General features: G+C 38.2%; 1 protein-coding gene across 1 annotated transcript; it reads right to left on the reverse strand.

The window, feature by feature from the left end:
- Positions 1-1,214: 1,214 nt before the first annotated feature.
- myo5ab (myosin VAb) lies at positions 1,215-27,832 on the reverse strand. Its single transcript, XM_051689600.1, is given in 41 exon segments — positions 1,215-1,589; positions 1,591-1,670; positions 1,780-1,860; positions 1,961-2,135; positions 2,229-2,511; positions 6,680-6,830; positions 7,035-7,121; positions 7,384-7,538; positions 7,691-7,840; positions 8,279-8,372; positions 8,530-8,728; positions 9,590-9,673; positions 9,780-9,817; positions 9,927-10,151; positions 10,272-10,328; positions 10,503-10,640; positions 10,776-10,889; positions 10,994-11,142; positions 11,678-11,771; positions 12,008-12,202; positions 12,305-12,544; positions 13,583-13,739; positions 13,935-14,146; positions 14,343-14,451; positions 14,980-15,066; positions 15,180-15,277; positions 15,888-16,022; positions 16,323-16,406; positions 16,508-16,633; positions 17,056-17,196; positions 17,307-17,388; positions 17,618-17,883; positions 18,823-18,929; positions 20,058-20,165; positions 20,417-20,498; positions 20,696-20,839; positions 20,941-21,094; positions 23,951-24,095; positions 25,009-25,180; positions 26,292-26,402; positions 27,693-27,832. Coding segments are annotated over 41 exon segments (5,445 nt in total). The 5' UTR covers positions 27,765-27,832; the 3' UTR covers positions 1,215-1,525.
- Between the last annotated feature and the right edge of the window lie 20 nt (positions 27,833-27,852).

A 27,852-nucleotide genomic window follows, 5' to 3' on the forward strand; every position in this document is an offset into this window, starting at 1 on the left:
AATGATAAACCAAAACATTTATTTGGGCTTTTGTTAGTTTTAAACTACATTTCCCAGTGTACCATGCTTGTAGTGTAGTCCAGAAGTAGGTTGTAGTCCGAAAGTATGGCTCTTGCTGTTTTATGGTTGTAGGACTTTTATTTAATTATATTTTTTTATTAGTTTTGTAGCCAAACCAGTTCTAATATATATATATATATAAAGAACCAAAGAAAGTTTAATTTGGTTTTATTAGTTTTAAACTACATTTCCCAGCATACCTTGCTTGTCAAACTGTAGTCCAAAAGCAGGTTGTAGTGCGGAAGTGTCGCTCTCGCTGTTTTTTTTTTTGGTCATAGAATTATTTTTTTTAGTTTTAGTAGACAAACTAACCCCGTTATTAACAATAAAATGAACCAAAAACGTTTATTTTGGTTTTTGTTAGTCTTAAACTACATTTCCCAGTGTACCGTGCTTGTAACCCGGAAGTGGGTTGTAGTCCAGAAGTGTGGCTCTCGCTGTTTTTAGGTCATAGAATTTTTTAGTAACCAAACCAACCCTATTATTAACAATAAAACATTTTTTTTTTTTTTTTTTAATAGCCAAACCAACCCTAATATAAACAATAAAACCACAAAGGGTTATTTTGGGTTCTGTTAGTTTTAAACTACATTCCCGGCGTAATGTGTTGTATTTAGATTGTACAAGCTAGTTGTAGTCCGGAAGTGTCGCTCTCGCTGTTTTTAGGGCGTAGTAGGAGGAATGGGCCAAAATCCCAGCAACTTGTGAGAAGCTTGTGGAAGGCTACCCAAAATTTTGACCCAAATTTAACAATTTAAAGGCAATGCTACAAATTACTAACAAAGTGTATGTAAACTTCTGACCCACTGGGAATGTGATGAAAGAAATAAAATCTGAAATAAATCATTCTCTCTACTATTATTCTGACATTTCACGTTCTTAAAATGAAGTAGTGATCCTAACTGACCTAAGACAGGGGATGTTTTCTACAATTAAATGTCAGGAATTGTTCAAAACTGAGTTTAAATGTATTTGGCTAAGGTGTACGTAAACTGACTTAAACTGTAAATATCAACAATCCACACTGTTTGAATATGAAAGACCTTTTTACAGTAATTGGTTTCATATTTATAATAGCAATACTGGTAAACAGTTTTTACATCAAATTAAAATATTTTTTAATACAGACCAAGAAAAAAAGTGTTTCATGTCTTTAGCGAAAAGAAAATATTTTACACCCTACAAGTGGATACTCTTTTAATATGCTTTAGAACAATTACATTTAGTCAAACACTTTTTCTATAAGGCAGCATACACATTTGGGATATAACGTTAAACCGAGGTCCTGAACCATGTTGCCCCACAAACACATTACATACTCCAGCAAACACAGACAGTGAAATATATTTAACGGCTCTAAAATTCTTCTATCAAGTGAAATATATTACAGTATTACATGAAGTGTAAACATTCTTATAATTCCAGAAGGTAAAGTCACATTATGACATCATAACTTCGCATATTTTTAAACCCGGGTGAGGAAACTCAGATTGAGGCTGCTGGGCAGCTGGATTGTCTCGAGAGCAACAGTTGAAGGGGAAAGTGACGGGGAAAATTATCTTAGCGTCCATCAGAAGTTGAGAAGACTCTTTACGATCCTTTAATAAAGTCTAAAGGGGAGAAAGAGTTTATTCTTTAACCAAATTAACCATGTAAATATAAGAATAAATGCTTTCAAATACACAAAACATTGACCAATAAAAAGCCCTCATGACTCACCTGTATGGACTTTATGAATGATATAGATACTCTCTCCTCAAACTCATTAACTGGTGTGTACAAGCTGAGAATTTTCACAATCTGTCCAGAGAGAAACAAACACCGCACATTAGAAGGTTTTCAAAATGGTTTCTTCTGAGAGGCTGCATATAAAAGGTAACACCCAACCTCACATACACACCTGTTCAGTTGTGAGTGCAGTACACATGGTGCAGATGGCATCTGCGTCATCCTGGTTCTTCTTCTTGATCTGCAGAAGTTGAGCTGCCTGTATCAGAGGCTCCAGACTCTCACGCGCCCCGCTGCCCTTAAGATCCTTATCCAGCAACCATTCCTCCAACTGACAAACATTATACCTGATGAGAGTGAATGAGAGGTGTGGCACATGAAGTTTAAACCAGCTGCAATACATCACATTTCATGCATAGGTGCCCCCTAGTGGTCAGTACCTGATCTGCAGACCTTTACTCCAGGAGCACATGTCCTTGCGAAGCAGCAAGTTGTTTAGTGTGACAGAGCAGATGACGTAGAACTGCTGTTTGATGAACTGTCGAACGAGCTCAGTGTCATTGCCATGTTGAAGCAGTGTGAAATAGAATCCATCCAGCTGTTTTAAAATAGACTCTAGCGTGTAAGAGGTCTCCTCAGGGAAACTGGTAGTGCGCTTTCTCATTCCTGTGGGCTTCACACCCATCACACCCTGAATGGTCTCCTGCTCCAACATGGCTGGGGCTGGAATTAAGGGAAGAGGGTGTAGATAAAAAAGGAGAAAGAGGACAAGCAGCAAGCAGATGGCGGAGAGAGGGTTAGAAAGACAGTGAATTTTTTTTATTTTATTTAAATCAGCCAGAAAGTGCACAGTAAGAACTAGTGATGCACCAAAATGAAAATCAATATTGAAGAAGGCTCTTTTCTGTGGGTGGAGACTTTAATACATTTGCAAACATTGTACATTTTGTAAACAAAAATGTTAACCAAAATATTAATTGTATTTTTAATAGTGCTGTCAATCGAGTTAATTAAGTGATATGCAATTAATCAATATTTGCTGTGAAAAGCCCCCAAATAAAAGTCCCGGATCCTGCTGCACCCCAATTTTTTTTTGTCATGGTCATCTGGTCACCCTAATCGTACGTTAAATCATTCTTTTTTTAATTTATTTTTTTCTCCCCTTTTCTCCCCAATTTGGAATGCCCAATTCCCACTACTTAGTAGGTCCTCATAGTAGCGCAGTTACTCACCTCAATCCGGGTGGCTGAGGACAAGTCTCAGTTGCCTCCGCTTCTGAGACCGTCAATCCGTGCATCTTATCACATGGCTTGTTGTGCATGACACCACGGACACTCACAGCATGTGGAGGCTCATGCTACTCTCCGCGATCCACGCACAACTTACCACGCGCCCCATTGAGAACGAGAACCACTAATCGCAACCACGAGGAGGTTACCCCAAGTGACTCTACCCTCCCTAGCAACCGGGCCAATTTGGTTGCTTAGGAGACCTGGCTGAAGTCACTCAGCACGCCCTGGATTCGAACTCGCGACTCCAGGGGTGGTAGTCAGCGTCAATACTCGCCGAGCTACCCAGGCCCCCTGTTAAATCATTCTTATGTAATCTGACACATTTAATTCAATGGGACAGTTTATGTAAGAATATATTTATGAATTTCTGCTTCTGTATTGCTAATAAGGAGTGTGTGTGCCTTTTAAGGCTTATTTACACTTAATGGGTGAATAGGATTCTTTTAGTTCCCCTAAAAATGATGTTTTTGCTCTGCTGAGGTTGTCTGGCGATATTTCTCCTGTTAGCGCACATACCTTAAATTCTTGACCTCTGAGAATTTGGCTAGTTACAGAGCACTGATGATTGGTTTAAATTAATTGTGGTTTGGACATGCCGTAATTTTCCTCAGTTAACTAAAACTCAGCCGCTACTAAGCCACACGTATTATTAACACAAGCTTCAGTGCTTTAACCACCTGAGATACAAGCATGACTGCTGTGTGCATTTTTCATTTCCCTTTATGATTTGAAACAAGTAGAATGTAATAAAAAAAAATAATAATAATAATAATAATAATAATAAAAGAAAATTCTAGCGCAAATAGTTTTCCTAAAAATTGATGGCAACATATGTGGACAGCGGGACTAAGTTGTGAAATTTTAAATAATACCAAACTATAGAAAGTCCAATTTTTTATTTAATCAAATTTTTTATTATGTTTCCAGAAGTGTTGGCTATTCATGTTTTTGAGACATTACAAACATTACATCAGAAATTAGCATAAATAATTCTGATTCAAAGTAACGGCCAGCATCATCCAATCACTGCCAACCATGTTAAAATATAATTATACATGATAAATTCTGAATCTATGAACTGGTTACCATTAACTATGTTTCCATCCAAGGATTTTTTTTGTGAAAAAAAGTTTTAGCGCATCAAAATAAAGCTGATGGAAACGCTAATTATCGCTAAAATTTCAAAAGTGTCGACATAATATTTTTCCGTTTAACTCTAGCGCATAAACTCTATGTCGATACTTCAAATGTCACGAAAAACTGGTTTGGAAACACATTTTGTTGAGAAAATTGTCACATGACAGAATTTACCCCAATCATTAACCTGTGTTAATCATGAGGACGGTATACATCCTCGAAAGCCAATTTATTGTACGCGTCTTAACGGCATATAGATCCGATGCAGCAAACACGACACTTCCAGGAGTGCCAACACAAATATCTCGTATCATACACATCGACAAGCGCACGGAGAACAAAGGAATGGCCACTGTTTGTGATTAATTTAATCGCGTTAGTCATCCGTTTATTTATTAAAGTTGCTTTTCCACACCATTCAAAATAATAGATGGTAGTTATGGAATTAGCCCACAATACAGAAAACATATCATTTCTGTGCACAAAGAGGTTTTAAATTAAAAATAAATACACAACACTAGGAGAAAAGCATCAGTGTGCTTTTTTGGAACACTAACATATAGCCCAATTCTATAAAATTATTGTTTATACTTTTGAAAAAATGCCGGTAAAATTCCCTGTATTAAATTAGGATAAATAAATTACCAAATGAACAAAGCATTAAATAAAATAATTACCAAATGAAAAAATATATATTTTTAGACCTATATATGCCTTTTATTTACACAAATTAAGTTAGCCTTACCCTGTTCTGTAAAAGTCAGCTGAATGACATTCTCAGAATGTTCTACACTTTTTTCAAGACTATAAACTATCAGAACTATTTGTCCAATGCTGAGTTCACTTTCAAAAAACGAGCTTTTGAATATTTATAAATATTTTAAATCTAACCCTCTTTACCTCGGATCACGTTTGCTGAGCTTCTTCAGAAAATGTAAATTGCATTATGATGCTAAAATTAATTTTAGATGACAATCAAGTTCAGTTGGTCGTTAAAAGTCGTTGGAGAAATATGCGGGACATAATCCAGTTGTGATGGCAATGCTTTAGATTAGATGATTGTTCAAAATAGCCTCTTGAATATCAGGAATGTATCATATGTAAACCCTGATATTACACCGCATCAGTTTTTCTTTAATAGCTGTACACACAGCATATACACATGGATGGATGGTCCTTTTACTAAGACTGAAAGTTTCCCCCATTACTTGGTGCAGGTTGCCAGCTTGAACAGGGCCATGACGATTCGCTTTCGGGTAGAACCGGTGGCAACCTGCAATAGGTGCAACATCAGGACCAATATTACAGTCCTGTCAGAATGGCAACTGCTCCCTTTTGATTGCAATTCCTCGTCTTCTGATTGCATTTATTTGTGAAATTAAAATGACAGTAAGCTGACTAATTTCAATGAATTGTCTCAATACTCTCCCCATTTTACCAAAACTTCGGGGGGAAAAAATGAGGGACATCTGGGAGACGAAAGGTACACAGTTAGTGACATACACACATTTCTGTATGGAAACGGCTGAAGGGCAGATTTATTCTGCGCTAAACCAAAACTTGTGCGACAAAGTGGTTTTTTAGACATGACGTCATCACGCACACCATTTTTATCGATAAAAGGCCATTTGAATGGAAACAGGCAGAAGATGGCAAATTTCCCAAACTTTTTTTTTTTTTACACATTTTCACTTTGTCGATAAAATAATAGCGCGAAAAGTGGATTGAAACTAGCCTATTGTCCCATGTCTGCCAAACACGTTGAGTGATCCAAACATCATCTGCAGACTGAAACTGAACTTTTGGTCGGATTTCAGGAGTGAATGCACTTAGCTCCCTATTTAGTGACAGACCAAACCTTCAGTGTGCTGTCTGTCTGCACTGTTCACAGAACAATTCGAAATGCACCTTACTTTCATCCTAACTCCATATAAAGCCTCTGAAAGCAAAACTTTCAGCTTTTGGATGAACCCATTGATTCTCAATGTGAAAATGCACAGTGAATATAGGCTAATGAAAACACCTTGTGCTAATGCACACATTAGTGTACATTGTGTTTAGCAGCGTGGCATTTCGTGATAAATCGCTCCAATTTTTTAAATGCCGAATCGGATGACACTCGAAACTCTAATCCTTTGACTCAAACTGGTTTCAGTGTAAAAACTTAATAAGGCTTCTTACCAGATGTAGTTTTGTTGGTGTTTCTCCCAAAGACAAATTTTTGCTGTGATCGCTGCCATGTTGTTTTGACACGTGACTCCATACGTCGAATGTTTTACTGACAGCACAGAGTCTTCTGAACTGAGAGCAGTCAGTTTAAATTATTTTAAATTATGTGTTGTATAAAACGAAGCCAAAATACAACGTCCACGCATGTGGACGCGGGGTCATCATTCAAGAAGTTTGGCTTCTACCATTCTACCGGTGCATCCCTAGTGAGAACCACAGGCCTGATCTCTTACCAATCATGGGATGTAGAATATTATCTATGACCCTGATGAGCTGCTGGTAGATTTGAATCGCCAGATCGCTCAGAACCTGACGGTACTCAGACAGGTCAAAGTTGGTCAGGCAGTGCTTGTTTTGCCGAGGAGTGTTGTGCTTTGTGTATGCCTAAAAGAGGCCAGGAAGAAATGAAATATCAGGTCAGGGTCCATACAGTATAGTTATAAATAAATAAAATCATATACATGCATGCACACAAACACAAATCATTTTGCTGCCTTCATGTCAGAAGCACGCCTATGATGCCTAAAAATGCTGTCTATGTAGGCAGCTGACTAGGGTTTGGAACGGAGATAGACAAACCACACCCACCTCTTCTCCACTGTACTGCCTAAGGCAATGCAAGAAGCGACAGGTGTTGGCCAACCAGAATGAGATGGTTTCAAAATCTCCTCTTTTCTGTAAACACAATCAATTATTAACAAGACAAATATGAACAGAGGAAGAAGAAATTTCACAGTAGAAAACAGAACATTACATCGCAGTCAGATATTTATTCAAAATTAACTGGACAATGTTTTTCATTTGCTAAAAGACGTTTAGCCAGTTATTTAAGTGGCTACAAAGTTAACGCCGGATAAATGACTCTAAAGTCTTCTACAAAAAACGAGAAAATAAATAGCTTTCTTCCCTATTCTGACAGTGTCTCACAGTCTGTCACCTTTAGTACGGTCTTGATGGAGTTGATAGTGGAGTTCAGAAGCGTGGAGACCCGCTGGTCATCGTTGGCGTAGTCGGCGTGTCGCAGACACATAAAGAGAATATAAGCAGGCAGGCCTGGGATCAAATTCACAGCCACACCTCGCGGTTTGAGCTCTGGTAGACAAAGCACACATTCTGAAGACTGATCTGAGAACTGTCTGATAAAGGTAATAAAGTGCTAAACAGTGGAACAAAGTAAAAATGAAAATTAATGACCGTTTGTGATTTTGAGTCTGTTGACATTCTGTGCATTATTTACAAGTCACCTGTGATAAGTATCTTGTGCAGTTTGCTCTCGTCCTCTCTCCTGTACTCCAGCATACCCTGGAAGTCTCTCTCTTTACGAGCGATACTGACCATTCGTCCGCTCTCAACAATCATGTTCTCTGGAGTGGACTGTTCAATATGAACACCCGCTGTCATCACAGAGATAAATCACAGAAGAGAGATGCTGTAGCAATCAATATTCAGAATATAAGATTTGAAATGCATGTACAGTTAACCAGATCCAGCTCAAATAAGTTCTTTATACGAGGGTTTCTCAAAACCGTTTTGAACCAAGGACTGTTGTCGGCCCATTTTAGATTCACTTTCTCTCACAGACAAATGGTGTCTCATTTGTCGCAGTTTATGTGCTGTTAGCTTCACTGTTGTCCAGTACGCCACCTCTTAAGTGTTCACTGAGATTTTTGTTCACAATTCAGAAATTTTCTGCAGACCCCTGGCTATTTGAGACAGACCTCTAGTTTGTGAAAAGCTTTAAATTAGTGCATGCAGTGTACTAACACACATACCCATTATAATATATATTGTATACACATTCAAATGAGAGGTTAAAAAGGTACAATGTTTACCCTCAGGCTCCCCAAACTTTTTTACATAGATTTTCAGGTGTTTCTTTAGTTTGCGGATCATCTTGTCCTGTTTGCCCATCTGCTCCAATAGGTCCTACAATTTATAGAAATTACTTAATCACAGTATAATAATTTAATACAGTAGTATTAATGAAAAAAAAAGAATGCATCATTTTCTATGACTGTTACCTCTAATCAATAAATTGTTTATCTATACATTTTTCATGATTGTGTGCGTACGGCACGCCTACCAGATTTTGTTGTGTCAGGCGACTGATCTCATGCTGTAGGCTAACTTGTATTCGTGCGTCCTGTGGAAGTTCAAGATTGTCTGAAAGCATCTGCTGCTGATGATCAAGCTCCGCCCTTAACCGCTGAAGCTCCGCCTTCATGTCCTCCATCTCCTTTTCATGGGACTGACCCTGAGTTTGTAACTGTGACACCAGCAACCTGCAGAGATAGCAAGAAAACAAGAAATGTAAAATGTTAAATATGAACATTAACAGAGTGCGAAGGGAACAGTGAGAGAGGCGCACAAAATACCTCGAGTGCTGTATTAATTAAACAGTTTCCTCCTGCTTAAGAACATTTTATTAGTTCCTCTGACAGCTTTTGCCTTTCATTTTTAATATCTAAAATTAAAGGTCTTGCTTATTTTAGATGTAAATAACTCCATTACTAAAACTGAAACTAAAATATATAGAAAATAAATTGATGTGCATCCATGTATCAGTTGATTGTGGTTGTATGTGTGTCACGGTATTTGTGATTTTGCCCATCAAATTAAAACTAACATTTTAAGTACATTTATTTTGTCCATGAAATTAAGTAAATTTGAAAAAAAGTATTAAAATTAGAGAAAAAGTGGGGCCTGGATAGCTCAGCGAGTATTGACGCTGACTACCACCCCTGGAGTAACGAGTTCGAATCCAGGGTGTGCTGAGTGACTCCAGCCAGGTCTCCTAAGCAACCAAATTGGACCGGTTGCTAGGGAGGGTAAAGTCATATGGGGTAACCTCCTCGTGGTCGCGATTAGTGGTTCTCGCTCTCAGTGGGGCGCGTGGTAAGTTGTGTGTGGATCGCGGAGAGTAGCATGAGCCTCCACATGCTGTGAGTCTCCGCGGTGTCATGCACAACGAGCCACGTGATAAGATGCATGGATTGACTGTCTCAGAAGCGGAGGCAACTGAGACTTGTCCTCCGCCACCCGGATTGAGGTGAGTAACCGCGCCACCACGAGGACCTACTAAATAGTGGGAATTGGGCATTCCAAATTGGGAGAAAAGGGGATGATAAAAAAGTGTGAGTCACTTGTTAGTTTCTTTTAGGCTCTCATAAGCCATCCAGAGTTCTCCATCCTCATTGAGCTCATGAAGGTCACAAAATGTGGGGGATCTATGAGAGGAGGAGAATATACGATATGATAAAGTGCAGCATTACTTTGTATGAATTTTCAGCTCTGATTTAATTACAGATACATGAACGATGAAAGCTGACGTACCTGCTGGAGTCATTGGAGTCTCCTTCAGCCGCCGTTTCCTGGAGAGGAAAATAAGTGTTTTTGCTGAACAAATGCATCGTGATTTATTATATACAGGTCTATTTTTCACAGTGGAGAGGAGAGAGAGAGTCTGTGTGTGTTTGTTACCTTATGTTTGAACGCCTCCTGGCTGACCAGCTGAGACCGAAGTATAAAAACTTCCTCCTTTCGCACATCGAGCTCTTCACTGGTGGAGTTGAGCTGCTCAAGGAGCACGTTAAAGGCCTGACCTCCGGGGGGCGTGGCCTTTGACCCCACCCCCTTACTGAGAGACTGGCGGAGCTCCTGGAGATCTTTCTTCAGTTTCTTGTTATCAGACTCCAATTCTTGACGCTGGAGAGAGGAGAAACCCAACAAGAAGGGAAGGCCAGAATGCACAAATATTACTTGTAATGTAAGAAAAGAGTTTCTTTGGAAAGACATATTTCAAAAAATAAAAGTGTGTTTTTCTACCTTCAGGGCCTCGTAGTCCCTCTCAGCCCCTAACTCTCTCTGACACTCCTCCAGTTCCTAAGAGCACAGAAAAATAATTTCCAGTTTTCGTATGTAATCTGTGGCGATTTGTTGCCTTTTGTTGTAAATAGGCTTTTTGGTCAGACTTCAAGAACTAAACAGTGTAGTTTCAAGCCTGTCAGAAATACCATAAGCTGTTTCAGTGTTCAGTGTATGTATGCATATACATACCTTGGTACGTTCCTGTAGTAGTTGTTCTTCTTTAGTGTCCATCTCACTTTGCAGGTCCATCTTTTCCTTCTCCAGCTCAGCGACTCTCCTCTGTAGTTTCATCAGGAGGGACAAATCTGCTGCCGTCTGACCAGCATCCTAAACCAAAACAAAACCATCGTATTCTGGCAATGTCACAGCAAGCCTGATAAACAGCAAAATATATGTAGGAAGAACAAGAGGAACTATTGTGTAACACTTACAAACATAAGAGTCATGCCTTTTGAAACTGACCTCTCTTCCCAGCGTGCTGACCTCTGACCCTGTGAGCACAGAGCTGTAGGGGCTCTCTGATTGGCTACTGCTGTAGCCAGAATCTGCTCTGTTATGAATAGGTTTGGAAAGCTCCTGTTTAGAAAGATTGGTAGCACAAAATAGTTCACAAAATCAATGATGAGCTATTCATCATTCCATCATTTTCAGGTTTGTATAAGTGGCAAGTTTCGTCTTACTACAGCTGCTTCTTTCTCTGATTTCAGATCAGTGTAGCGGTCCTCCAGTTTCAAGTGCTCCATCAGTAGGTTTTGGTAACGGAAGTGTTCCTCGTTCAGTTGTGCCTGAAGGCGCTCTGTGACCTCCTGATGGGTCGCCTCCAACTTTTCTGTTTATCACGATAACAAGTGAAGGTCTCAGAAACATTACATAATTAACAGGTCCATGTCACTTGAGACTTATTAAAAACTCACCATTTTTTATAATATGTAAATACATCTTCACCCTTCGAACATTAAATCACTTTAGGGGCCGTTCATACACGTCCTTACGTTAAGAAAACTACTCAGCACATAGAACTGAACGCACGTGCCACGAGACAAGTTTAAAAGTTGCTGTTCTTTTAACCTTACATGGCATCTAAAAAGACATCTCTCCTGCATGAGACACTGAACAAACAACGAGACGCAGCGCAATGATCAAAGAAGTCCATCTAGCGTTGAAGAAAAAAAAAAAAAAGAGCAGATGAATCGAAAAACGTGTTCGGTGTGAACAGCCCATTACACTTCATGGGATCTACATTAAATAGTAGAAAACTCAAATAATAGCTTACAGTTGCCAAAAACACTAAAAATACAAAGATACTTTTTTACACTGCTCTGGGAGCAGTTTGCCAGAGCCAAGCCACAATAATATGAACCTACCTATTATCTGTGGCTCCTGTTCTTGGATAAGTCTGTTCATTTCATCTTTCTCACTCTTCAGCAAACTGTTTCTCTCATTCAGCTCAGCTACCATCTGCAGACAACACTATATTTTACAGGCTCTCCTCTAAATCAGATGTGCTTGCATTTCTGATTTTAAAAACTGGACGGATGGATGGATTATTGGTAATCAGTTGTAAGTGTACAGTAACTACTGCATGTTCTGTGGTTTTTCACTCTTTCATGATTATGCATTTACAATTTTGGCCTATAATTGTGTGCATTTGCATAGGTAAAGTTGCGAAAATGAATGCCACTTTTCAATTTTACCTCTTTGTTCCTCTCCAACTCTTGACGGACCAACTCCAATTCTTCCTGCAACAATGTCACCTGGTCTGTACGATGATGAGCTTCTTCTTCAGACCCTTGAAGCTTCTTGAGCTCCAGGTTCAACTTCTCCAACTCAGCAGCATTATGGGTCTCCACTTCACTTATTCGCTCTGTAAGCTCTTGGTTCTCCTTATGCTAAACCCCCCCCATAAAAACCGATCATGAGCCTGTTAATGAGCAAACATGTAGCCATTTTTAGATATCAATGCAACTTTCATGAGAAGGTAATGGAGATACCTGCTCATCCAGTTTCCTCTGAAGCTGCATGATCTTGTTCTCCATGCCAAAGTTGAGTTTCTTGTAGTGCTCGACCGATCTGGCTTCTATCTTGAGTTTCTTGAGCTCTCGGCGAGCTAGCATCCTGCGAACACAACACTGCAGGTACACCACAGCCCGCTTGATGCGACGGAAACGCCAACGAGCCAGGAAGCCACGCACCCAACGCTGGATCAGTAAAGCCTTGCGCTTGCACACCAGCTGGGCAGGAAAACAAGATAAGAAGCTCTTTACACTTCCTTTCATCCCAAATCCAATGTTTTAAAGTCAACATGTAACAGAATTCACAACCCATTTTACTTCTGTAATGTGACATTATTCCGAGGGCAGGACTTGATTTTATCCATCGACATTGACTGGATTGTTAAAATTGGTCATTACATACAAGAATAGAGCAAGGAAGATAGAGAGGAGGCATTGAAAAACGAGGGATTGGTGATGTCAGCTGAAAAGGAAATTCATTTTTGAGGTGAAGCATGTTTTTGCATTTTGATGACAGATTAAGAAGACAAATATTTTTTTCTTTGAACCATCGTGCACCAATAAACTATGCTCAATAAGACCAGGAATATGTATTTGATTTCATGTTGACTTTAAGGGGCGGTCACATTAGGTTTGAAGTTAGATTTACTTAATAACAAGGTTAAAATTAACTGAGAATTACTCTTAGTACTAAAAAAATAACTGTTGCTCATTCTTTTTTTTTTCTCCCAATTTGGAATGGCCAATTTCCAACGTGCTTTTAAGTCCTCGTGGTCGCGTAGTGATTCACCTCAGTCTGGGTGGCGGATGACGAATCCCAGTTGCCTCTGCGTCTGAGACCGTCAACCTGTGCATCTTATCACGTGGCTTCTTGAGCGCGTTGCCACAGAGACATAGCGCGTGTGGAGGCTTCACGCCATCCACCGCGGCAACCACACTCAACTCACCACGCGCCCCACTGAGAACGAACCACATTATAGCGACCACGAGGAGTTTACCCCATGTGACTCTACCCTCCCTAGCAACCGGGACAATTTGGTTGCTTAGGAGACCTAGCTGGAGTCACTCAGCACGCCCTGGGATTCGAACTAGCGAGCTAGCGAACTCCAGGGGTGGTAGCCAGCGTCTTTTACCACTGAGATACCCAGGCCCCCACTGTTGCTCATTCTTGAACACAGTTTGTTTGTTTCCTGTTGCAGGCTTTGAATCAACAACCACTACAACCACCCCAAAATAAAAACGTTATTGGCTACATACCCGTTTGTACTCCAGTCTGGCTGCATAGCCGCGCAGTAACCTTTGAATAAGAATTGCTGATGCTTTCTGTCGCTGGTACTGTCGTCTAGTCGCCCACATGCGTGTGTTCTTCTGAAAGATCACTGCGGCCAGCGTCCTTCTCAGAGCATGGCACAAGCTGAATAAGGGGAGATAAAACACTGTTTATCTCTCAGCCAGTAACGCACTGCGATTTGTGTATTCAAGTGCATCAAAGCAATTCTCTAAAGTCTGTTTACACTAGAATAATTTAATCTTTTTCATTCATGGGTGAACTATTCCTGTAACTCCAAATCAACCAGACTCCAGAGTGAACCTCACTCTCAACACCCACCATCGAGCCTGGTGTCCTCTCACATATCTCTGTATGGTAATGGCTGCTTGGCGAATACGCAAGTACTTCTTACGGGCGACCCAGCACCGAATGGTTTTCTGGATGTGGATGCAAGCTTTGCGGAGTTTGTCTGCCCTCAGCTTTTCCAGATAAGCCACCTGACCAGCCCGGAAGAAGATCTTCGTTTTTCCGAACTGATATTTATCTTTGTCCTGCAGAGAAGAAATGGTAGTTCCACAGAAAAAAAATAACATAAGACTAAGTAAGTAATGATGGAATTTAAATTTTTTGGTGAACTATTCCTTTAAAATTAATCTAATGAACATATCAAGCATTCATTAGGGTGGAGCATTTTGGACCTTGATGTTAGCTAAGCTGTCTTTATTTTTGCAAAGACAAGTGTGCTACCTGCACAAGCCGTTCTAGCACACTTTGGCAGGTCAGCTTCCTGTCTGACAGGATATCTTTCAACTTCATTAGAACACGGTAGCGGCTGAAGAACTCTTGATAAGTCCACCTGACCAGGAGTAAAAAAAAAAAAAAAAAGCATTATAACACAATGTACTTATTTCAGTAAGTGTAGCTTTTACAGATATATTGGGAATAACTTTTCACAGTGATATCTACAGCAAGATAGATACAAAATCTAAATGGACGATTGTAGGGGTGGGTGGTACTTCAATAATCTTATTTAATGGGATAAGTAATTTTATATAACCATACATTTTTCTGCCCAGTCCTAAAGCATATTCACAGTTATGTTTCCCAACATTCAAAATCTAATGGTCATCATTAGAATGCTTTTAAATATTTGTTTGCATTTGTCGGGGCAGTGTGAACTATCCTGTAGACAGTTGTTTTAATCATTTTAATTAATTATGCATAATTAGTGCCCAGCTTAAAAAACTTTGATTGGTGCTCTTGAGTTTGTCACATCTGATTGGTGCTCTCAATTTGGCCACAGCTAGTCATATTCCAAGTAGAAGGGACACTAGCAGTTGTAAGATTGCAGTGTGTGTGATGAGTCAGTCATTCAAACTTGCACCTGGAAGGAAAGCCTGCAGCTGAGATACGAATGGTTTCAAGGACTCCACACGCTCTAAGCTGCTGAACGGCTCGATGGGGGTCCATCCTATAGAAAGAGAGAGAGAGAGCGAGAGAAAGAAAACTACAATGACCCTGTATTACACACCTGGAAAGATGCTTTACAGTGGATTACAGTATCTCTGAATTCAGCTTACTGACATAAAGGGGGCTTTAAGGTCATTTGGCTTGATGCAGCGCACGTAGTGTGGGGTGGTGGCGTTCAAAGTGTCCATGAGCAAGTGTAGAGAATTCCGGAACTAAAAAAAAGAGAGGAAGGAAAGCAATATGCATAAATAATTACACTGCAATTACACACACACACAAAAAAAATATTATTCTATGACGAGATTTGGCTGAGTAATGTCTCAATAGAGCTCAACAGTCACCGCCAAATTTCCATAAGTATTTTTCCCATCAACTTTCTCCATGGGGATTTCAAAAAAATTCTACGTTGCACTGCAGAATTTTGAGCAGCCTCCAGATTTGTAGCTGGGCATCGGTGACAAACGATTAGATTTCATGGGAGTGGGCGGTTGCGGTTGAAAAAAAAGCAACTTCTCTGATTTGTGGAGCTCTCTTCAGGATTATGGGTTGTGTTGTTCTGCACTGGGAATTTATCTATTAAACACACTGTCTTCACATTGACTCATTGGCTTATACTGAAGCATATATCATAATTTAACAACATCTGAGCTCATGGCAGTTCTGTCTTAAAAGGTTTATACATTATCGATTGAGAAAATGAATGTGATTTTTACATCTGGAACCCCACTGTTGCACTATATAGTAGAAATTCCGATGAAAGGGAGTGAAAGAACAGAGACTGGGTAACAGTGATGGGTCTTTTAATTTTCGGTACTCTCTAACCTGTAGTCCAACCGATTTCTTGTGCTCCCTGAAAGACTGGGTGGGCCGTTTAAACTCTGCACGACCAGATGGTGCCGTGGTGCTCGGAGCTGTAGGTGTTTCCTCATCCTGGAAGAGCTCAGCAAGCAAGGCGAACTGTGAGTAAACAGGAAAGCCTTTAAACAGAGTGAGATATACAGGACACATTATTTGTATTGTACTTGTGAAAATTACACTGTCTAGTAAGTGGTTTTCAACACTAGTCTAACACTAAAGGATCAAACAGCAGATGGCAGTATTTCTCTTAAGCCATCAAGAAAAGTCAAGTTACTTTTCAGCCACTGACGAAGAAAATAATAAAATTTTCACAAGCTGTAACATGTTTCTGCTTCTCTTCTAAAGAATGTGGAGAACCATAAATATGTTTGGCTTGGAGCTCTGTTGAGGTGAACACACCTTGCTTGCCTTTAGGACATTAATTTGCTCTTCATTGACTGTGTCTTTATTCTTTTCCAAAAATCCATCACACTGGTATTCAACCTAAAACAGAAATAGTGAGATTTAAAGTGAGACTTGCAGAATTCGTAAATGGCCACATAAGGGCACATTTTTTGCCTTGGCAGGTAGTGACGCGCATGTACCTTGTCTGCAAAGTGCTGGATGATGAAAGCTTTGTTAGACATACGAGGTTTCTCAAAGTGAGAGCTTTTCTTCAGGTGAGTGTTGTACAGCTTTTGTGCCCAAGAGTCATCGGAACCTTTTGGCATCTGAAAGCATCCAATTAGGGTTTTTTTTATTGTACTTGCATAAACCAATATAGAACCCAAATTAAAAAGCAGAGTCCAAAAGTCTGAGACCACATTGAAAATATGGGACTCAAAACTTGGAAATTAACAGAAAGCATTAGGAGTTTGAAAAATGTAACGTAAAAATGTGTATGATGTAAAACTAATAAGAAATATACTACTCTGCACTATTTCTAGGTCACCATTCAAATGTAGACAAATTTGGGACATTGACCATGATAACTCTTTTGTACAAAGGTCAGAAATTAATGTTAACTTTTCACTTAAACTGTTATGCTGATAATGTCATTTGCAAAGGAAAAACTCATTAAATAAATAAAAGCATTTTCACTAGTGGTCTCAGACTTTTGGACTGCACTGTAAAATTTATAAAAACTTTTTACAGTGCATTCTTCATCTAAAAGATCTAGCAAGCCCATCTTGGCCTCGATCAGGTTAATGCAGGGTTGGTTGTCGTAGAAATCGATGAGCGTCCATGGAATCTGCTCCTTCATGTACTCTTCTTGCTCTAGTTTAAAGACGTGCTGGAGGGTAAATGCTTTCTGTGAGTTATGATGTGCTTGGACACGACTGATCATTTCATGAACGCTCATTTGCAGCTGCAGCAGCTGACTGGTGTTTAAAAAATGCTGACCATGTTAAACTGCTGCTGGAGCTTCTCGTTGGCATAATTGATGCAGAATTGTTCGAAGCTGTTCAGTTCGAACGTCTCAAACCTGTGCACACAAAATTAAATAATCAGACATGCATGAGAGAAAACAATGCATGTAGTTAAAAGTGAAGGGTTTAATTTCTTGCACCTCTAGTTGCACAAAATGGAATTGCAATGCTAATTAGCTAACTAAAAGATGATAATCATTCAACAGCTCAACTTTTTAAGGCAAATATTAACATTTGATAGTCAGAAATGGTTTTAAAAAAAAAACCCTCTAGAACCTCACCCACCCATAGATGTCTAGTACACCGATGAATGAGTACGGTTTGGAGGAAGTGCTCAGGGCCTTGTTGACCTGCCCAACAATCCACGAGAAGAGTTTGGCGTAAATGTGCTTTGAGAGAGCGTCACGGCCGTTTAAAGCCTCCATTCTGGTTACAGGCTTGTTCAAGGTTTCTGTGGCGGTCTTGAGTTTTTTGTGGCACAACCAGTGAGCCATAGACTCGTACGACACCTCGGTAAGGTCACAGAAAACTGCCAGGTGGCCATTTTCATCCTGTAGTCAATAAAATATATATAATATGCATATAGTGTAGAATCAATTCACAAAAATGTAGAAGAAATAAAATAATCAAGTAATCAACAATTTGGGAAATGTTCATCTTGTGCAATTGTAGGAATTTTCTTTTTATTCGAGTCAACATTAAATAAATATTTAGCGTGTCTACATGCACAATCTTACACTGATTATGCTTAATAAGCCACCAACTTGTGTGGTCATATAAACAACTTAAACGTTTTTCTGGGGTATGGTAAAATAAACAGTTAATAAATGGTTAAAGTAAATACCGATTGGCACTTGTAGACTTTTTCCTATTATCCCAATTTCGTGTTGCATGTCAAGACTTTTATTGCCATTATTCCCAGCTTATCCAAAGTGCGCAACTGTGCCCACGACTGTTTGCTTTTGACATCAAAAACAGAGAAAAAAAATCCAATAATTTCAAGTCTAATTTAAAAATTGTCAAAGTCAAATTTTCTTGCATTTTCACATTTTCTGAGTTTACTGATTTTTTGGTAGTTATCAGCGTATTAGTGTGCATGTAAACACTCATTGACCTCATTTACTTTCTGCTGAAGAGCTTTACTTTCTGTTTCTACTTTCTTTAGACATCTTTCTGGTCTTATTGTGAATGATTCATAGGTGCATGTTATTCAAAAAAAATAAAAACTTCCAAAATCTTTCATCAAAATGTAACTTGCTCCGCCTCTGAAACGACTTTCCTTTTCAGCTGATGTCATCAAGTCCTCTTATTTTTTAACCCCTCACTTCCAACCATCATCCAATCAGTTCCCATGGATGACATCAAGTCCTACTCTGTTTTGTTTTTCTTCTCATTGAATATCCTGTTTCACCATAAAAGACCCATTATGGAGGTAAAATGGGTTGCAAATGCCATTTCATGTTGATCTTCTCATTGTCACTGTGACTCACAGAGATGGCACAGCTTGATGATCCCCTCTCCTTCACTTCCACATTCCCCAGATGAAGAATAGCAGACAGGATTTGGAATAAACCCATTTGGTGTGTCTCAGTGATTCCTGGAATCAGCAGATACAGACACGTTAGTAGTTGAATGACTAAACTTTCAGAACACAGTCAATTATTACATTTACCTTTAGTCATTTAGCAGATGAAGGAACGCCACCTTCAGCTTAACCTTGCCAAGACAGAACTCCTCGTAATCCTAGCCAACCCATCTGTTCACTACAACCTAACTATTCATCTTGGTTCAACTACATTAACACCAACCAGAACAGCTCAGAACCTGGGAGTGGTGGTAGATGACCAGCTTAATTTTACCGCCCACATCTCATCAATCACCTGGTCTTGCAGATTCACACTTTACAACATCAGGAAAATTAGACTTTTTCTGTCTGAATATGCTGCACAGCTCCTGGTCCAAGCTCTGGTCATTTCAAGACTGGACTACTGTAATGCTTTGTTGACTGGCCTCCCAGCTAACACAATTAAGGCACTGCAGATGGTCTAGAATGCAGCAGCGCATCTGGTCTTCAATCAGCCAAAAAGGGCTTGTGTCACTCCACTCTTGATTTCACTCCACTGGCTACCTGTAGCTGCCCACATCAAATTCAAGGATTTGACTCACAGCCAATGGAACCGCACCCACTTCAGTTCACTTCTACAGGTCTATGCTCCAACTTGCTCTCTGCCGTCAATGAATGAGCGGCACCTAGTGGTCCCATCACAAAGAAGCTCAAAGTCTATTTCACGATCGTTCACTTTCTCTGTTCCTCTGTAGTGGAATGAGCTTCCAACCTTCACACGATCTCTTGATACCATTTTAACATTCACGAACCAGCTGAAAACACATCTGTTCTGCGAGCACTACAAAACTAACTGCACTTACTGTACAAAAAAAAAAAAAACTCTGTCTCTTTCTTCTGCGTAGTGCCTATACTACTCCAGCCACCTTGAAAACTTGGCAGTACAACACTGCATATGTTGTTGAACTTTTTATGACAAATTACTTGCTATGTTCCTCATTTGTAAGTCGTTTTGGATAAAAGCGTCTGCACAATGACTAAATGTAAATGTAATTATTAAAAATCTGATAAACATAAAAGAAAGACATAATGGATCTTGGTGTACAGATAGTGGAAAACCCCACTGTCACAGCACATATTAAATTAAGAAATCATCAATACCCAACAGTGAAAAGGATTTCCTAGTGGCCTGCATCTCCTTGAGGTCATTCACTCCCTCTATGAGAGGGCTTCTGCCTTGATTAGTGTAGGGAAATTCATCAGCGCTACCTTAAGAGAAACACTGGTTACTCACAAGAAAAAAAAAATCAACCCTCAGGGCAAGTATTGAATGATTAGAGGATTTTCTTACTACTGGCAGAAACAACTCACAAGCTTGAAAGCCAAAACAGCAGATGACTTGAAGTTTCAATAACATTTATAACCCAGTCAAATGGAGACACTAATCATCTTCTTGATTGTTCATTATAAACTTAATTCCAATTGTGTATGAACAAGGCAGAGTAGGTACAGTATCATACCTAACTTCAAAGGTTCAAACTCGGGTAAATGGCCGCAGGCACAGAGCTGATAGAAGATATGATAGTTTCTTTCCTCACTCGCCTAAAGTAAGAAAAAACCCTGATCACTTACTCAATAGTATGCAAGTTGCATTCATCAGAATTAATATTATTCTGATATTAAAAGCTAATGAGTATTATTGCATTAAATGGCGACTTACAGGTCATTAAACTTAGAATGCAAAAAATAAGTATTTAATAGAAATAAATGAAAACATAAAAGATAAATAAGGCTGTAACCTGGAACACCACTCTTGACTTTTCCAGAAGGTATGTCCTCATGTTGGCCCCAATGATGTGGTGCTTCCTGTCGAACCCAATCTCGATATACTTCCCAAATCGACTGCTGTTGTCATTTCTTGTTGTCTTGGCATTTCCTATCGCCTTCATATAGATGTGAAAATATTTTATGTATTAGTGTATGATTTCCTAGGACTAATCTTGAAAGTGTCTAGGTTCTCTTATCCCAGTAGCTTTTGTCATACCTCCATGATGGGGCTGGACGCCAGCACTTTTTCCTCCACACTGGTTTCTGCAGAAGAGCTGACTGTTGCGAAATAACGCATGGCATATTTGGCAGACACGGTCTTCCCCGCTCCGGATTCTCCACTTACGATGATGGACTGATTCTTCTCATCTCTTACAGGAGGGCAAACACATATGAACAGCTCAGTAATGTCTTTCATAAACTATGAACATTTCATGTTATCCAAACAATGCCATAAGTTATATAAAATTCCATAGTTATTCCTATATACTTTTATCTTTTATCTATATGCACAACAGTGTTGGGTAAGTTACTCTAAAAAGTAATTAATTACTACCTACTAATTACATCTTCTACAGTGTAATTAGATTACTGTACTAATACATTGATTGCATTACTTACAGTTGAAGTCAGAAGTTTACATACACCTTAGCCAAATACATTTAAACTCAGTTTTTCACAATTCCTGACATTTAATCGTAGAAAACATTCCCTGTTTTAGGTCTGTTAGGATCACTACTTTATTTTAAGAATGTGAAATGTCAGAATAATAGTAGAGAGAATTATTTATTTCAGCTTTTATTTATTTCATCACATTCCCAGTGGGTCAGAAGTTTACATACACTATGTTAGTATTTGGTATCATTACCTTTAAATTGTTTAACTTGGGTCAAATGTTTTGGGTAGCCTTCCACAAGCTTCTCACAATATGTTGCTGGAATTTTTTAATCAGTTTGAGGTCAGGGCTTTGTGATGGCCACTCCAATACCTTGACTTTGTTGTCGTTACGCTATTTTGCCACAACTTTGGAGGTATGCTTGGGGTCATTGTCCATTCGGAAGACCCATTTGCGACTGAGCTTTAACTTCCTGGCTGATGTCTCGAGATGTTGCTTCAATATATCCACATAATTTTCCTTCCTTATGATGCCATCTATTTTGTGAAGTGCACCAGTCCCTCCTGCAGCAAAGCACCCCCACAACATGATGTTGCCACCCCCATGCTTCACGATTGGGATGGTGTTCTTCGGCTTGCAAGTCTCACCCTTTTTCCTCCAAACATATCAATGGTCATTCTGGCCAAACAGTTACATGTTTATTTCATTAGACCAGAGGACATTTCTCCAAAAAGTAAGATCTTTGTCCCCATGTGCACTTGCAAACTGTAGTCTGGCATTTTTTTATGCCGGTTTTGGAGCAGTGACTTCTTCCTTGCTGAGCAGCCTTTCAGGTTATATCGACATAGGACTCGCTTTACTGTGGATATAGATACTTGTCTATCTGTTTCCTCCAGCATCTTCACAAGGTCCTTTGCTGTTGTTCTGGGATTGATTTGCACTTTTCGCACCAAACTACATTCATCTCTATGAGACAGAATGCGTCCCTTCCTGAGCGGTATGATGGCTGCGTGGTCCCATGGCGTTTATACTTGCGTATTATTGTTTGTACAGATGAACGTGGTACCTTCAGGTATTTGGAAATTGCTCCCAAGGATGAACCAGACTTTTCTGAGGTCTTGGCTGATTTCTTTTGATTTTCCCATGATGTCAAGCAAACAGGCACTGAGTTTGAAGGTAGGCCTTAAAATACATCCACAGGTACACCTCCAATTCAGTACACCTCCTATCAGAAGCTAAATGTCTAAAGGCTTGACATAATTTTCTGGAATTTTCCAAGCTGCTTAAAGGCACAGTTAACTTAGTGTATGTAAACTTCTGACCCACTGGAATTGTGATATAGTCAATTAAAAGTGAAATAATCCATCTGTAAACAATTGTTGGAAGAATTACTTGTGTCATGCACAAAGTAGATGTCCTAAACGACTTGCCAAAACTGTAGATTGAGTCAAGTCATTTTTATTTATATAGCGTCTTTCACAACACACATCGTTTCAAAGCAGCCTTACAAAAGATTGTGCATTAACAGAAAATGAAACTGTAATATTTATAATGTCTTAGAGTCATCATTGTGTAGTTTAGAGTGATCATTGTGTAGTTTGATCAAATATGATTGTAAACTGTGTTTAAAAATAAGTAATTAAATAATAATTGTATTTAGAACACCTGTGAGCAAGCTAAAGGTGACTGTGGCATGGAACACAAAACTCCATAAGATGTTGGTTAATGGAGAAAAATGACCTTGGGAGAAACCAGGCTCACTGTGGGGGCCAGTTCCCCTCTGGCTAACATCATGAATATAATGCCAGTATTACTTATGTATAGTGCAAGTCATGGTTTAAAACAAAGATTTTGTATGAACTGTAAGATTAATGACTGATGTCTTTGAAGTACATCCTGGATGAACTGCAGAAGTTCACATAGATGCAATTGTCCTTGTTAGTTGGCTGATGAAGGGTTTAGTTGGCAATTAAATGGTAGTCTATGTATTCCATTTCAAGAGTGTAGTCCATCATTAGACCGAGGTGATGGAGGCAGAGATCGGTTAGGTGCATCGTAGTTTGCTATTAAATCAGTGGAGTGGTTAAGAAATGTGTTTTAATGATTTCAACCAAAGTGTATGTAAACTTCTGACTTCAACTGTAATATTAATTACTTTCTAAAACCCTTATCAACCTCATCCAGATGAAAAATACAAGGATAGACATGAAAATGTTCTTTTAATTCTTTCATTCTTTCAAGTAAATCATATAAAATCAAATAAATTATTAATGAACTGGCCAAAGAATTTAAGGGGGCTACATTAAATTAGAAAACATTTTACATTATACATTTTAACATTAGATGTTAAATTTCTGTTTTAAATTCATTATTATTTTATATAGAATTGTTCTATAGTCTATACAGCATTTAACACAATTACATCAGAAGTAACTGCAATTAAATTACTTAAATTAAGAGTAATGCCTTAATTTTCTTTTTCAATGAAAAAGTAATTTAATTACAGTAATTAATTACTAAGTAATGCATTACACCCAACACTGATGAACAGTTACCTTATAGAGAGATCTTCCTATATCAATACACTTCTATCAGCTGTATCCACCCATACCTGGCCATCTGTTTATAGGCCTCCTCTGCCACAGCAAAGATATGAGGGTCCATATCACCCATATTCTGCCCACTGTATGCATTGATGATGTCAGCTCCATAGATCTGAAGACTTTCATAAGGATTGATGGCGACCAGGATGATGCCTGTTTTTATAACACAAACTTTTAGCAAGTTTTACTACTAATAAAAATTAAACTTCTGGAGTGATGTGTCAAAAGTCAAAGCTGAAATCTTTTCAGCTCCTTTTGTAACTTTGCATACTGTATGCAAAACCTGCTAATCTAAGAACACGAGTTCATAACTCAAAGTCTAATGTACTGTGCAATACAGACGACAAAAGCTCGAACGGGTCACATTTTATGATTCATATTCATTAGTAATATCTCCCGCATGTGGGAGCTCCAAAGTCCTCAAGCTCATTTATGTAAAACAAAACGACACGAAAAAGAACAAAACAAAAACAAATAACAAGAGCAAAAAAATAAAATAAAAAAGAGAACAAAAATAAGAACAAACAAAACCAAATAAAATCGATGCAAAAATGCACTTAAAAAACCCCAATAAAAAATAATTAAAATAAAAATCTATATTTATATTTGTATTTATTGTATTTATTTAATATAAACAAATTAATAAAACAAATTAAAATAACAAGGAAAAACAAGAACAAAAAACAAAACCAAATCAAACCCAAAATGGACTAAATATTAACAATTAAAGCTGAAGTGTGGAATTTCAGCACCACTAGCTGAAAATGTTTTCAAACAGCCTCCTGGATACTGGATCCTTGATGAATGGCTTACCTATAGTTGTCTATGCATATTAAGCTGGGATTGGATAAAGAATTTTAACACTGAAAAAGTTACATCAGCTTTCAAAATAAATCCATGTAAAATTAAATAAAATTGTGAAATTCCAATCAGACTATATGCTATTTATCAAAGAGACTAGCATCAGACAACAGACCCTCACTTCACGTTGCAATAGATCTTTCTATATATCTAGTAAGCAACGTCATGGCCAGCTGGACTGATTGTTTGAGTGGTTCCTGATTACCGCAGTATGTGTAGATAAGCTTGGAGTCTGTGAATCGAACCCGGAGGTTGTGCAGCACGGCTGGTTCATGGAGGTAGCTGAGAGCCGTAAGGTCATTCTCGCCCACCAGGATGTCTGGGTTACGGAGGGGAGGCAGGACGTCATGCTTTGGGTCCAGCTTATATTCCAACTCCTGCAAAAAGATGCTAGAGTTCAGTTAAAACCAATGCAGAGAACCATAAATGTGCTTTGGGGTGAGTTATATCTCATATTTCAACCTAAGTCATGACCACATAAAGCCAGTAAACTAAGGATACCAAATAAGTATATGGTGCAACTTTTCACAAATTGCTGTTTACATTAAATTAACGCCATCCACAGGAATTACAATGGAAATGCATAACTAGAAGTTCATCCGCCTAGAAAAGTAGTCCCTCATCAAACACCAAAACAAAACAATATTCACAAATGTACAGCTCAAATAAAACAATTTGCATAGAAGAAAAAAAAAAAGAAAAATGTTGAGGAAACTTTTGAGCTCACATTTATGTTTTTACATCCTTTAGAATGAGCTGCCCCATAGACTTCCATTGTGTTTACAAATGATTTACAAAATGAGGGAAGATACAAATAAAAAAAATTAAATGTTGTAATTAAGCGGTCAATAATGTCTAACTTGTATTGAACCCAAAATATTCCTATAATGTGAAATGGAGGACATGCAATTTGTTTTTACGTACCAAGCAGCCCATGACTTGTGAAATAATGTTTATTACCACATAAAGAATATTTAAAAAGTATAGCCACAATAAGTAAACATGTGTTTGCTTCTCGTGTGTTTTAAAATTATTTCAGTGTGATAAAATCAGGGATGTTCCGGCATTACAGTGTTTACTGCTGTTATGTTGTCATGACAACGAAAAGAAAACCCACAAACTAAATTTGATAGTTTAGTGTTTCTTTCTTTGGCCTAATCAGTTCACACATTTTATAATGTTACAACGACTTTCACCAGCAAACCATAAGTTGTAAAAACAGCAATGAGTGTATAGTACTGAAAAATGTTATTGAAATTCCACACCCATCATTTTTTCACGACGTCTCGCTCACCACCAGTCTGACTCAACTCAGTCAAAAATCTTTAGTGGTAGACACTACATTTAGTAACCTTATACTGTCATGTTTGTATACACATTTTGGATGGGTAAATGGAGCATAACTTGCTTAAAATCCAGAGTTCTTCTAACAAAAGAAGAACAGCTGTTCAGAGTATATTAGAAAATGTTTCAAAGACTGTCTCTCACTGTGCCATCCTCCAGCTCTAGATGTAGTACAGTATCTCCAGGGCTGTAGTCTGCGGTGAGCTCTGCTGATCTCCACACCTCTGTGGGGTCTGAGATCCAGACTCGAGCATACTGCAGGCAGCGAACAACACAGGGTGAAAACTTAGTTTGAATAATGTTATTAACTGCAATTCAAAGCGTATGTTAAGTTGTCAAATCTACATGAAAAAAAATGTCACTCTTTTTTCCCCATTTTTAACCCATTTATTGTCGAAGTCTTTTTCTTTTTTGTTACATCAAGCATCTTATGTTATCAATGCGTTGCGCAATTTAAAACATATTAAAAATGGTCACATTTTTCACCCAATTTATTTGTAAAAGTTTTTTTTTTTAGTTTTTTTCAAGCATCTTGCTGTCTTATCAATGCATTGTGCAATATAACGAATATGAAATATTGTCACATTTACATAATTTCCCCCCTTTTCATTTTTCCCCATTTATTGCAAAAGTTGTTTTTCTTTTTTGTTATTTAAAAAAAAAAGAAAAAAAAAAAGGCAAATTTAGATATTTTTTTTTAATCAAGCATCTGGTTGTCTTATCAATGCTTCGTGCAATTTAAAGCATATGAAAAATTGTCAGATATACATTTTTTTCCCCATTTATTGCAAAAGATTTTTTCTTTATTGTTATATCAAGCACATGATTACATTTTGACATTTTCATTTTTTTTCCCATTTAGTTGAAGTTTTTTTCTTTTCTCTTTTGTTATTTAAAGCATCTTGCTGTCTTATCAATGCACTGTGCAATATTAAGCATATGACAAATTGTCAAATTTACAAATTTTTTTCTTTTTTTTCACTTTTTTACATAACATTTTCCACTTTTTTTTTATTTATTTTTATTTTTTTTTTATTTTTTTTGTTTCTCCCATTATAAAAAGTCTTATTTATTTTTTATTTCCAGCATCTGGCTGTCATCAGTGCATTGTGCAATTCAAAGCAGATAAAAATAGACAAATTACAAATTTTTCCCCCTTTATTTTAATTTTTTTTTTTTTTTTTTTTTTTTATCTCTCCCTGTTATTTTAAGCATCTGTCTGTCTAATAATGCACTGTGCAATTTAAAGCATATAAATTGTTTCCAAATGTACATAAAATGTGAGATTTATCACACACACACACACACACAGGCGCGCGCATATATATATATATATATCATATATACATATATATAAAATCAAATTTTTCCCATATAGTAAATGTTTAGTTTTTTGTTATATAAAATCTACTTGATTTTTATCACCCCCACAATCAGCATGAAGGTGCTGTATAGATTCAACAGTCCGGCTGATACAATGTTTTAACACACAAGCTTGCCACACTCGCTCAGGTGTGAAATGCAGCAGTTTAAACTCTTTCATACCTTTGAATACAGATCCGGCGCTGCCAGTGCGCTCTGCTTTAACTCCTCCATAAACACTGTCGCTCTCTGCATCTGCTGCGGTTCAGTCAACGCGTCGCGGACATTGAGAAACGCCAAAAGTTTCAGCAGAAGTCTCTGAGCTGGTGGTGGTAAGTGTGAC

Source organism: Myxocyprinus asiaticus, chromosome 46 (assembly GCF_019703515.2).
Source record: "Myxocyprinus asiaticus isolate MX2 ecotype Aquarium Trade chromosome 46, UBuf_Myxa_2, whole genome shotgun sequence".
Taxonomy (NCBI): Eukaryota; Metazoa; Chordata; class Actinopteri; order Cypriniformes; family Catostomidae; genus Myxocyprinus; species Myxocyprinus asiaticus.